The sequence below is a fragment of the Alosa alosa genome, chromosome 3 (assembly GCF_017589495.1).
Source record: "Alosa alosa isolate M-15738 ecotype Scorff River chromosome 3, AALO_Geno_1.1, whole genome shotgun sequence".
NCBI classification, from domain to species: Eukaryota; Metazoa; Chordata; class Actinopteri; order Clupeiformes; family Clupeidae; genus Alosa; species Alosa alosa.
The window spans coordinates 14,093,674-14,106,616 of NC_063191.1; the positions used below are offsets into that span (position 1 = coordinate 14,093,674).

General features: G+C 40.8%; 1 protein-coding gene across 3 annotated transcripts; it reads right to left on the reverse strand.

Moving 5' to 3' along the window:
• Positions 1-3,048: 3,048 nt before the first annotated feature.
• hao2 (hydroxyacid oxidase 2 (long chain)) lies at positions 3,049-12,453 on the reverse strand. 3 transcript variants are annotated; one of them, XM_048238225.1, is made up of 9 exons: positions 12,372-12,453; positions 11,363-11,392; positions 9,386-9,538; positions 8,832-8,983; positions 7,829-8,112; positions 6,634-6,852; positions 5,342-5,500; positions 4,269-4,338; positions 3,049-4,146 (listed from the first exon to the last, which is right to left on the reverse strand). In XM_048238225.1, exons 2-9 carry the CDS (start codon positions 11,383-11,385, stop codon positions 4,091-4,093), a joined length of 1,116 nt encoding a protein of 371 aa, XP_048094182.1. In that variant the 5' UTR covers positions 11,386-11,392; positions 12,372-12,453; the 3' UTR covers positions 3,049-4,090. The 3 variants fall into 3 exon arrangements, with proteins under 3 accessions (XP_048094182.1, XP_048094183.1, XP_048094184.1); XM_048238226.1 differs by lacking the exons at positions 11,363-11,392; positions 12,372-12,453 and adding an exon at positions 10,007-10,264; XM_048238227.1 differs by lacking the exons at positions 11,363-11,392; positions 12,372-12,453 and adding an exon at positions 9,667-9,970.
• Positions 12,454-12,943: the final 490 nt, after the last annotated feature.

Below are 12,943 nucleotides of genomic sequence, written 5' to 3' on the forward strand. Positions count from 1 at the left end.
TTTCTCGTATTAATACACACTCACACACACACACACACACTCACTACACACACTGTAAACACTCTGAACTCGCCTCACTCCAAAATGGCTTGATTGTGAAACGTGGCCCAGGAAGTGTCTCAGAGACCAGTAACAGTAGACTATGACTTCCTCTCAGCTTGTGTAACTTGTTGAGCATGACATGAGTGATATGTTTACCCTTTGGACAGTTACTGTAGAAAAAGGATTTTGAAAGGCCTCAAGTGAGCTTCAAGCTACAGTCAAGAACGTTAAAATCATGAACATTATGTTGGTACAATCTGCGTAGGGAAAGTATTTGTTGTTGTCATGTCTCTTGCCAGTGTGAGGCTTTCTTTAATGCAGAAGGGAACCTCTTTAAAAAGACTGTTCACAAATAGTGCTATGGTCTCTATACGCTTCAGACATCTGACAAGAGGCCATACTCTGGCAAACATAGGTAATGTGCTGTACTCTCTGCTTGGGGTTGCTTGATGACAACTTAAATGGCCAGATATTGACTCACTCTAATGTAATTAAAAAGCTATTTGTAAAGAACAGATTGATGTTAAAATTGTTAAAAGGTTGAATTGTTATTAACAACTTCTGTTTATGTCTTTCCTTTTCTCCTATTTTTTTCCATAATGCTCTTGGAGAGAATAAGACATTTAAGAGATATGCAACTAATGGCCTCCTTCAACCAAAAAACTTTGACAAGATTTGGGAAAGATTCTTGAAAGATTGTAGTCTTTTAAGTAAAGCTTGAATGGGGGGGCATTAGTTAAAAGACTACAATCTTTCAAGAATCTTTCCCAAATCTTGTCAAAGTTGTTTGGTGTAAGGAGGCCATAATGCATACATTAGAAGATTTGGAAAAGATTTTTGAGAGACTAGGCCTACATTCTCACACCCTCTCGCATCTAAAGACAGTCACAGATTTGTTAGTCACAGACTAGAATTTTGCAACAACTAGGAATCTTGCAGGGTCACAGTAAAACTAAATTCATTTAAATTATTTCCCAATGTGTATTAGATATCAACAGGAACTCAATGAGGCTTTTACATTGCGTTCCAAATTATTATGCAAATAACACCTTTCTCAGATTTTCCTAAATAGTTGATGCAAATGACAGTCAGTATACTTTTTCAAGGCATCAACTGTTTTCAAAAACAAAAAACTCAAAATGCACTGTTCCAAATTATGCACAACAGAGTTAAGACATTTTATAGGTTGTAAAGAACTACAAATGTGGTAATTTGTTGAATTTGCAGTATTAATACATATTTGCAGATATTCAAAAGTTATTTCAATCAAAAACATCTTAACAGGCCAAGTTACATGTTAACATAGGACCCCTTCATTGAGATCATCTTCACAATTCTTGCATCCATTGAACTTGTGAGTTCTTGGAGAGTTTCTACTTTAATGTCTTTACAGGATGTCAGAATAGCCTCCCACAGCTGCTGCTTGGATGTGAACTGCCTCCCACCCTCATAGACATTTTGCTTGAGGATGGGACCCTAAAGGGGCCTACGAGCTCTCTCCCCATGATTCCGTCCCAAAACATGACTCCGCCACCTCCTTGCTGACGTCTCAGCCTTGTTGGAACATGGTGGCCATTCATCAACCATCCATTACTCCATCACTGGACCAGGTTGCACGGCACTCATCCGTAAACAAAACATGAAATTAGTCTTCATGTATTCCTGAGCCCAGTGCAACCGTTTCTGTTTGTGAGCATTGTTTAGGGGTAGCCGAATAGTAGGTTTATGCACACTTGCAAACTTCTTGAGGATCCTACACCTTGAGGTTTGCAGGACTCCAGAGGCACCAGCGGCTTCAAATACCTGTTTACTGCTTTGCAATGGCATTTTAGCTTCTGGCAGAAACCTTCCTTATTATGGCTTTGTCTGCATGAACCTGCCTGTGCTCTGAATCAGAGACAAATTTCTTCACAGTACGATGATCACGCATAAGTTTTCGGGAAATATCCAATGTTTTTATACCTTGTCCAAGGTAGAGCACAATTTCACGCTTTTCAGCAGCAGAGATCCTTTTTCTCTCCCATATTGCTTGAAACCCGTGGCATGCTTAATAATGAGGAACATCCTTCTTAAGTAGTTTTTCTTTGATTGGGCTCACCTGGCAAACTAATTATCACAAGTGTCTGAGATTGATTTCAATGATCCAAAGAGCCCTGAGACACATCCATGAGTTTAATTGAAAAACAAAAAATAAATGTTTACAACACTTAAATCCAATTTGCATAATAATTTGGAACACGGTGTATAAACAACCCATATAGCCTACATATATCAAAGTCATATTTTAGTGTCAAATTATATTACATCACGTCTCCATATGCATGAGTATGAACAGGTGATGGTGAAGTGTTTAGATCCGTCAATGTATTTTCGGCCAGGTCATCGGGCTATAGCATTGTTCTGTCATGTGGAATACTAATAATTTATAAGAAACTAAGTAACAAATAACCATATAGGCTATGACTATTTATCCCTTGCTGAATAGATCTTACTTTTACAGTTAGTCAGTTTTTACATTGTTCATGTCACTATTTGCATGAACCAAGACTAAAAGATTGTGATAATATCAAACATGTTTCATCACACATTGTGACATCAAGACTAGAAAAAGACTGTCTCAGACGGACTTAAAACTACTAGGATTGCCACCTTACACTAAATGATCTAGATGACGAGAGCACGCCTCGACCCCAGTAAAACTCCCAAGATTTCATTACGACTATGAAATTAATTGAAAATCGTATGGTGTAAAGGTGATGATACATGGGGCAACTTCTTGAGCAACATAACCAGTTCCATTTATTCTGATTGGATAATCATGACAACTTGCCTACTGATGATAAGTTCTCCAGAAAAGAAACTGTTGCCCAATATCAATGAGAAAATGCCAGAACCACAATAATGAGCACATTGCCCAGCAACATTGCTCAAAAAGTTGCCCCATGTATCATCAGCTTAAGGCCAGCATAAGTAGGTTGACCAGACAAGAGATAAGACTGTAGAATGTGCTGTAAAATATATTTAATATGATTTATTCATATAATCTCACGGTGTCTTCAAGATACAAAATCATATCACACCACCATTTCAAGATGAGGGACTGAGAACTCTGCAAACAAACAGTAGTGTTGAGTCATCCAATCAGGCATGCAGTGCTGAGTGTCTGGTGTCTTTCCCATATAACAGCTCTTTCACCATCAATGTGCAATTATCACAAGCTCAGATGAAAGTTCTCATGATTCATTGATTCTTGTAGCTCCCTTATCAAGGGAAATCAAAATGGTGCCTAAAATGAGTTCCTTAGGCGTTCCTCAAATGAGTTCCTTAGGTGTTGCATCTCTGTCTCCGGGTCTCAATGTGCCCCCCATGTCCAGGCTCTTACAAAATGATTGCATTTTCTGCCAGTCCATAAACACTCACACTCATGTCATGCACGCACACACACACACACACACACGCACGCACACACACACACACACACGGCCCTAATTTGAATGATAGGCAAAGTGCAAAGTCTTATGTCTAACCAAAGCTAGTTTAATAACTAGGTAAAAAACTATTTGCTAATTTAACACAATGAGCAAGACCTGAACCGTAAACAATAATGAGTTTGCTCAAAGCTTGCCACACGACAGCTATAGTTCATGCACGAGCACTTTACTTGTTGATAGACTTTGCACTTTGCTTAGCATTTAAATTAGAGCCCACAGTCACAACCTCTGCTGCCAAAGGAGGAGAGAAAAAGGATAAAGAAAGAAAAAGAAAGAGAAAAAAACACCACAAAGAAGAAAATGGTGATGTGTGTTTGATTAGCTGGTGTGAAAATAATTATGGCAAATCCAGCCAGTAATTCCCAGAGATTGACCATCACCGGTGATATAATTTCAGTACCGATCAATTAAGGCTGAAGTCATGCTTGGCTAATCTGTAGCCATCCGTTTGCATAGGTGAAAGGCTTTAGCCTTTAAGAGCATTAGGTCAGTGATCGCTACCATTGACACGGTCTGTCTAACCCAGTCTCGCTGTTTAAGTCCAGAGTGCTTGGGGGTCAAAGTTTGGAGAACTGAATCAGATTCCTGTTGATCTCGGCAACGTTTCGGCAACCTGAGGGGGAGGGAATGTACAAGAAAGAGTGAGACGGGGAAAGGGTCAATCAGGCCTTGCTGTCGTTTGCACAGAGTTCATGAGAGGTCACGAGAGATCACCACAGGGTCAACAGCACTCACCCGACAGGGCCATGGAAAGGCGGAACTCATCGTTCAGGATCTGCAGCACCTCGCGGACTCCTTCCTCACCCTGAACAAAGCATAAGGAATAAATAATGATGAAACACTTCAAAGCTTACTGCCACACCACAGAGTCAAATCCGCATCAATAAGGAAACAGTCCAACTAACTAATCAAAACAAGTATGAACACAAGAGGACAAAATAAAATGCTATGGGGCTACAATCATAGATTGTGCTTTTTTCAGAGACAGAAGACCAAAAGACAGAGTACTGTCAACATATAAATAATTACATTTTTGCATGGACAGAGAAGCATATGTTTTTGATGGGCCTTTAAAATTGAGTATCTTGTTTACTGACTTGAATTGTTTTACCGTCTATGATCTTGGGGAGGCTTTTCTTATTTATTAATTTTTGTTTGTTTCATTTTAAGCCATTTTACATTCCTTTAAAAGTATGAATTAGAAAAATGCCGATGCATACTGATTGATGGAGGAACCGTGCTTAAACCACTCATGATTAGCTAACTCAATTCCAAGAGGAAGGCAGGCACAGCTGGCATCTCAAGTCATGCAAAAGTGCCACAGTGATAGAATACCACAAACTTAACCACAATGCCAGTGTTTTGAGAACTTCTTCGTTAACAGCTTTGTGGTGAAGTTTTGCGAAATGCCCCAAAGAATTGGCGGTTATATCTATGCTATGCTGACAACAGCTGCAGTCTTAACTGTAAATTTCCAGTCTGGTTTCATTCTGCATAGTTGCAAAGGCAAAAGGCTGCTAGTCTGAGTTAAAGAGGCAGCAGTTTGACCACAGGAAGATGAGAAAGGAGGTCTGGCCTTCACACACATGCACAAAAATACACACATCTCATCTTACTCATGGTAACACTAAAACACACATGCACACCCAACCCCTGACCACAACACACACACAAATGCAATTGACACACACACACATCATACACAGACATAGCCAAATGGTCAGGGCTAGAGCAAATTTAGTCTCAAACTCATAACACACTTCTCTCCACCTGTGCGTACACACACACACACACACACACACACACACCTTATAAGCCAGGCCCCAGACAGCGGGCCGTCCGATGAACACACACTTGGCTCCGAGAGCCACGGCCTTGAGCACGTCGCTGCCTGTGCGGATCCCACCATCCATGTAGACCTCGATCCTCCCCTGCACCGTGTCCACTATCTCTGACAGGCAGTCTATCTGATAAACACAGAGAGGGGGAGAGAGAGCACGGTGAAGGCCACACACACACACACTCTCTTTCTTTTTGTCTCACAGACACACACACTTACATGCACACATTCTCTGTCACTCACACACACACTCTCACAGGCAGACACACACTTACATGCACACATTCTCTCTCTCTCTAACTCTCACACACACACACACACACACACACACACACACACACACACAACTGAAGACACTAACACAGAATGGCCTTACGGCCTTGAGCAGGAGACGTGATTTATAGGGTTGTTTCAACTTCAATGATGGGATGAGTGGTCCTGTGCCAGCCTTGACACCCTGCTGGTCTGATTCCTGGTACACTACTATGCATGACTAAGCTGTTTTCCCTCCCTGTACACTTCTATGCATGACTAAGAAAATTTTGCCTCCCTGTGGCCTGAGAGTTCTGAAGTTTGGCCAACTACATCTAATTTTGAGATTGAATTTTGAGGAGATTGAATCCTTTGAACTTGGATTTTGATTTCATCTGTGTTGTTAATGTGGTCCCTGAATGTCAATATACCAATAATAAACCATGTGGGTTTGAACAGAGGTGTCAAGGATTTTTTAATTGAATTATTTTACAATAAAATCCAATCCAATGTTTTTCTTCAGGTCTGTCAACCAGGCAATGGGTGAAGCTACACCTGCTTAGTTACAGTGGATTGCTGCCTGGCAATCCTGCTGTCTGATCACCGCTAACCCTAGCTCACTTCCAGTGAAGTAACTGTAGTAAAGCCTAACCCGCACTAACCATGCACTTCCAGTGAAGTAACTGTAATAACGCCTAACCCGCACTTACCATGCACTTCCAGTGAAGTAACTGTAGTAAAGCTTAACCCGCACTTACCATCTACTATTGTTTCTTTTGATTACAACTGTGGCTGGTACTTCAACTCTGCCCTTAAATTCCTGCACTGTCATCCTCTGGTTACTACACTCTCGTCCTTTTGTGTTAGTGTGGTGGGATTTACTGTTATGCTGAGGTCTCCCATTGCAATGTAGCTTAAATGCTAGTCCTCATTTGAAGTCGGTTTGGATAAAAGTGCAAGCTAAATAAATGTGATGTAAACATAATCCCTGACTTGCTAGTCTCTTACAGTAGCCGGTCCGCCGTCCAGCTGACGCCCGCCGTGATTGGACACGATGATTCCCTGGACGCCGTGCTCCACAGCTAGCTCGGCGTCCTCCTTGGTAAGGATGCCCTTAATGATAATGGGCAACCGTGTGAGCGACTGCAGCCAGTACACTTCCTTCCAGCTGATGGACGGGTCCAGCGTGTGGGCGGGGATGCCATACTCCTCCGGGCCAGCGCTGACCTGCAGGGGGCAACAGAGACCCTCAGACTGACACGGGACAGGTTTACAGAGCACACACCCAAGATAGAGACAATACAGAAGACAACGTGTAGATCACAGGTTAAAGGTCAAGGCAATTCATGTATGCTTTTGAAAAAATACACCAAATACAAAAAAGTTTTATTATTATTATCATTATTATTAGTAGTAGTAATTCCAAAAACGTTGGGACACTATGCAAAATATGAATAATAACAGAATGCTATGATTTGCAAAACATGTGAATGCTACATATGCATATATACCAATTGTTGAAACAGAAAGGTTTACTGTTATTTGGAAAATATATGTTCATTTTGAATCTGATGCCAGTAATCAGGGGAATATTGTCTCATCCCTTCTTTTCACAACAGGATGTAAATGTTTGGGAACTGAAGAGACCAGTTGGCTGGAGTTTTGAGAATGAAATGTTGTCCCATTCTTGCCCAATATAGGAGTCCAGATGCTCAACAGTCTGGGGTCTTCTTAATCATGTGTTAATCATGCGTTCCATGGTGTACCCGATGTAAAAGGGCAGGACTGCAGGAAGGCCATTTTAGCACCATGACTAGTTGTAATATGTGTAATATGCAGTTTGGCATGGCTTTCCTGAAACATTCAAGGTCTTTCCTGAAAAAGACGTTGTCTGGATGGCTTATGATTAGTCCCATCCTACTAATGAAAATTCTCCTAAAGTCTGTTCTACTTGGAGGCAAATATTTTCAGTTGTAGATGTTTTGAATGTTGATGAATGCTGTTTTACTGTTTTTTTGGTGTTACATGGACGTCTTTGTTTGTAATTGTGTCACGTGCACTGCTGTCTGTCTTGGACACTCTTCCAAAAGAGATTCTTAATCTCTGTGAGTTTTATATCTAGTTAAAATGAGGTTATAATACGAAAAATACTAACATTAGGTGGTTTTAAAGTTAATTTACATGTTGTGTTTTTCATCTTTACCTGGAAGGCCCCATCAAAGTTCTTCACCTTGAGGTGGGGCGGGAGCTTGAACTGGTTGCGGATGTCGTTGCGGCGTTTCCCGGTGTAGGGCACGTCCACGGTGAGCACCAGAGCCTTGTAGCCCAGCGCCTCCACGCGGTGCACGATCTGCTCGGACAGCTTGCGGTCGCGGTACACGTACAGCTGGAACCAGCGGTAGCCGTTGGGCGCCGCCGCCACAATCTCCTCCACCGAGCAGGTTGAGTAGGTACTGGTGATGTAGCATGTGTTCACCGCCTCCGTAGCTGATGGAGAGAGAGAGGGAAGGAGGGAGGGGAGAGAGAGAGAGAGAGAGAGAGAGAGAGAGAGAGAGATAAAGAAAGTGCAAGGCAAGTTTATCTATACTACAGTCTGGCACATTTCAAACACTGCTGTAAGTGCATGCTATGTGTGCTGTCTGTATGCTACTGAGACCTTGAATTTCCCCTTGGGGATCAATCAAGTATCTATCTATCTATTAGTGACAATTCAATGTACTTTTCATACTGTAAATAAAAGTACAAAGGGACAAAATATTGGAGTGATAAAGCGTGTCAAAGTTAAATAAGAGAAGGACATAAGTTAGAGTTATTTACACTGTTAGGAGTATAATGAACGTCTTAGTAAAATTTCCAATAAGTCTTACATTCCCATCTAGTGGTAAGAAAATCTACTGCAGCGTAAAACTACATAATCCTGTGTAACTAACAAAAAACATAAAAAGATCGATTAAATGCATAATGATGTATGATGTACACAAAAACCTTACTGTATGTATGAGCAAAAACAAAAAATCAAGCATTGTATAATATGAAATAAATGTTTGGGTATTCTGATTTACATTCTGTACGATTTACATTCTGTACAAGTCATATAAAACACTGGATGCCTACATTTGAATAAATAAAGTATCTAAACTAATCTATATGGCAGGAGCAATGACTTGAGAGACTGGGATTTCCAGTGGCACTGGAGATCTGCTGACCCCTTGCTGTTGCCATCTCCCCCTCGTGCCAGGCCAGGCAATGGAAGGCGGTTGGAGCGATCCCCACGGGAAAGCTGATCTCCGTGCCCAGCACTGTGGTCCGCGTGTCACTCACCGACACGTCCCGCAAGATCCGAGGCCGCAGGCGGATTCTAAGGAGACGGAAGTAGTTGGAATGTCAGGGGAAAAGTGACTTAATGATTCATCCATTTTAACCTTTAGGTCTCATTTAGTTGTTTTAAGGGGTTCTGACCTTGGGCTGTTTAAACCATCTTTGAGTCATTGTCTTTTGCCAGTGACTCTTAGATCAATAGGCTAATATTTAATAATAACATTATGATTAATTTAATTGTGTCCTAATGATAATTACATAATGTACAGAATGGGTCTTATGTTATGATAAAACAGAACACTGTGAGGATCATGTTTGCACCAAAATATCTGAATGTTAAGTACAATATATTAGTACCTAATATTCAAAATGGGTCAGCTCTTTCCTGAGATGGAGAGTGTGGTGTTGATGGAGTGTGGCCTCAGGGTCTTGTCTTGCTTACCGTTTAAAGGCCAACAGGTTGTCATCCCGGGTGCAGCACTCGTCTGCTCCGGCGGCATAGTAGTCCCAGGTGGCCTTGGAGAGATGCCCCTTAGCATACTCCTCGAAGTCCGTCAGACAGACCATAGACATTTCTGCACAACGCGCTCCGTCTCTTCACAACAGAAAACACAACAGACCAGCAAGTTGTCTTGTTATCAGCCAACATCAAAGTCATCAAGGCTAAGAAAACTATCTCTCCTGACCTGAACCATGTCCATTAAAAAGCAAACGGTTTATTACCAACAAAAACACATTCCTCACATTCGATTACATTAGCCCTATTGTCAAGAGTAAGGCATTTGCTGGATCTTCGACAGACGTGAACGTTAACATTATGTTTAAAAAACTCAGATTCACCAAGGTTGACACAGTAGCCTAATGCATCCAATGCAATATCGAACGATCAAAATGTATAGGCTATCGGCGTTTTACTATTGCTAGACACACAAATGACTTTGAAAATCCAATAACACGCGTAGAGTTAGCCCAGCCTACTGTCGCAACCTAAGAAAATCGCCACTCTCAAAAGTTTAATTACAGCCACAGGCGAATCAAAATATCACTTGGCTAGGCTACTCACTGGTGGTGGTAGCCTACTCCACAAAGTGACTGCGTAAATTGGAAAGATTTGGTTTGGTATCGGGTTCTCACAGAGGTCACACAAAGAAAACAAAACAAGTAGCGTCGCGTCACGCCACTTTTATATAGCAGAAAGCAGCGACTAAATAGTTATTTTGGATGACTTTTCATAGCTACAACGGTGCACAGGTAATCTGTTGATTAGACATTATCGATATAAAGAAACGTTGGAGTAGCCTATATAAACACCAGCATAAAGTTAACATTTAGGCTGTAGCGGAAATGTATGAACTATGGACTTCATTATTCATTAACCTATTCGAAGAATTGAGTTCAAACCCAGGCTAAATATTAGACAGACCTCAAAATACTTTCAGTATGAAGTATTCAGACTGAGTAGGCTACATTCTGTGACCAGACAACAGCGTCTGTAAGTGCTTTGCTTATAGCTTTTTCACAGGTTTCAAATTAAGTGCAAGTGAACGCAATGCATAAATAATTTTAATGTGCAGTTAAAAATGGCTCTTTAGCTTTATGAGCACTCACCAGTCTATACAAGAGCATTGCAACTGTCTGCAGCAGATATGGGAAATATCTGTGTGTGAGAGATGCTGCAGGGGGCCATTGTAGAGGGGTGCTTTTGTGGATGGATGGATGAAACTAACTCAGAGATTAACACTAACAGAATGACCCTACGTTGACCCCCTAGTCCTTATTGTTTTTACACTGGCTGGAAATGTGCTGATGAGTGTACGTAGCATGCGTGTGTGTGTGTGTGTGTGTGTGTGTGTGTGTGTGTTTACCCACATACCACACATTACAGTGAGTCAGTCCAGCGTCTGTAGCCTATCTACAGTAACAGATGCTTCTCTGATCATGTGACGGCTCTGGCAACTGTTGAAAGCCCAGGCACACTTTGGCATAAAAGTCCAATGTTAACGTTAAAGCCTAACGTCTATCACTGGAGAGGTGGATGATTAATGGATAGCATTGACGCAGAGAAGGCAAGCCAGAACAACAACATCAACCCTTGATCCATTCCACACAAAAACAACACTAGCAAATACACTGTGCACTGTGTGAAAATCTGTGGGTCCTGCATCAATCCTGTAGCCATAACAAAATTTCCCTTTAAATAGGTGTATTCTAAGATCAAAGTAGCACAGCATTACTCTATTTAGCCTACATAAGTGTCTTATTTAGGGACATAGTGAGGAAATATAAGCCTATTGAAACATTCAGCCTTTTGTATACTTTGTACCTCACCATACCGTATTATGCATAACTTGGCATGGGTACGGTACATAATGGGATTAAGTGACTGAACAGCAGTGGTCAGACAGAATGAATCACTCACCGATTGCAGCTACAGTTACTCATTCTCTCTCTGCAGAAACAAACATACACAGATTTGCTCTGAAAACAAGAAAATAGAACCTATACAAACTGTAAGCATTTGTAATCAATTTGTTTTAAACTTTTTAAAATGAGTATGAACATAGCCATGTTTGTTTGCTTGTCTTATGTTTACAGGCTGTCTGATGCTGGGCTCTGCCTAAATTTACACTCTCTAAAGATCATTAACACATCAACAGTAGCCTACAAATGATCCCTCACCAGACAAAAGTTTAGGATATAGAGTTTAGAGGCCCATTTCTATGATTAGGAAAACAGTCATGATAATGACTTAATCATAATTTAAAGTGTGCTCTTAGAAACACCTAAAGCAGTTGTATTTACCAACCCTACTAGCGCATTGACTATAACTTGACTCAGACTCTTGACTAAAATCTCAGAACACGGCAGTCTCAGATTTAGGATTACATCATGAAGGTGAGATTCTGTATCCATCTAGCCACTAGAGGGCAGTAAAGGACTGAAGAAAAGAGAAAAAGTGTGGCAACTCTAAAACAAGCCTCAGAGTAAAACTAGAAAGACTCTCTACCTCTGAGAGGCACTAAAACATACAGGAAAATGCTACCATTTTACAATATTTAGTTACAATAACTACAATTAGTTTCAAGTTACAATTTTTGTTGCATCTTACCCCAATATAGAGTTCTAGATTATTTAAAAAAAAAAAATAAAGAGCCATGTTGTTCTCAAATATGTATGTGTATGTGTATTTAATAGCTGTTCAAGTGAGATAAGCCATTAGATAATCTCCATTAGTGCAATACACAGCCTCACACATACAGCCGCCCCAGTTCCTCACTCCTCCCCTATGCCCTAAACACTCTCTAAAACATCACACCAGCCCCAACACAGCACACAGCACATTGATCTACAAGCAACTATGAATACTCTAAATCACCAAAGCAAAAAACAAGACCACTTCTTTACATTCACAGCAATCAATATCTGACCTTGGTTTTCCAAAAAGTGGGTGAGTATGAGCAGTAGCAGGCAGTAGACTTGAATCAGTGTGTCCCCGAGCTGTGTCAAGCTGTTTGTGAATACGGCAGCACCTAGCTGCAAGCCTCTGCACGAAGCGCATTTACAAGGGCTTTCAATTGGCTTTAAAAAACACATTGTTAAGGTAGACTTCTAGAAGAGAGGCTAGGCATGGTATAGCTAACTAAAATATATTTACCAAAAGGTCATGTTTTATTTTTGTTCGAGGTCACCTTAAAACGTATGTAAAATATGAAATATAAAGCTTCACAAAATATATAAGTTCAAAAATGTAATTTATATTTGATTTAGAAAAAAAATACAATACTGATGTTTTGAAGTTGTTTCTTATAGCAAGCATCTATTTTTTTTTTAATTGCTCTTTGTATTTTCTCTGATCCCGCTCCCCTATTTCTGACTTAGCCAACTGTGTGTGTGTGTGTTTGTGTGTGTGTATCTGTGTGTAAAACTAGCATACTGTCCCTTTTGGTAGTGGGTGGGGGAGTGTATTGCAGTCAGGGGCTACACTCAGACTAAGGGCTCG

What these genes read in the sequence shown, in the direction of transcription:
- hao2 (XM_048238225.1), bottom strand. Translation starts at nt 11,385, where the DNA reads ATGAGTAACTGTAGCTGCAATCG. An exon ending in ACTTTGATGGGGCCTTCCAG is followed by an intron (nt 6,853 to 7,828) that starts GTAAAGATGAAA and finishes TGCCCCCTGCAG; the next exon opens with GTCAGCGCTGGCCCGGAGGA. An exon ending in CCTTTCCATGGCCCTGTCGG is followed by an intron (nt 4,147 to 4,268) that starts GTGAGTGCTGTT and finishes CCTCCCCCTCAG; the next exon opens with GTTGCCGAAACGTTGCCGAG.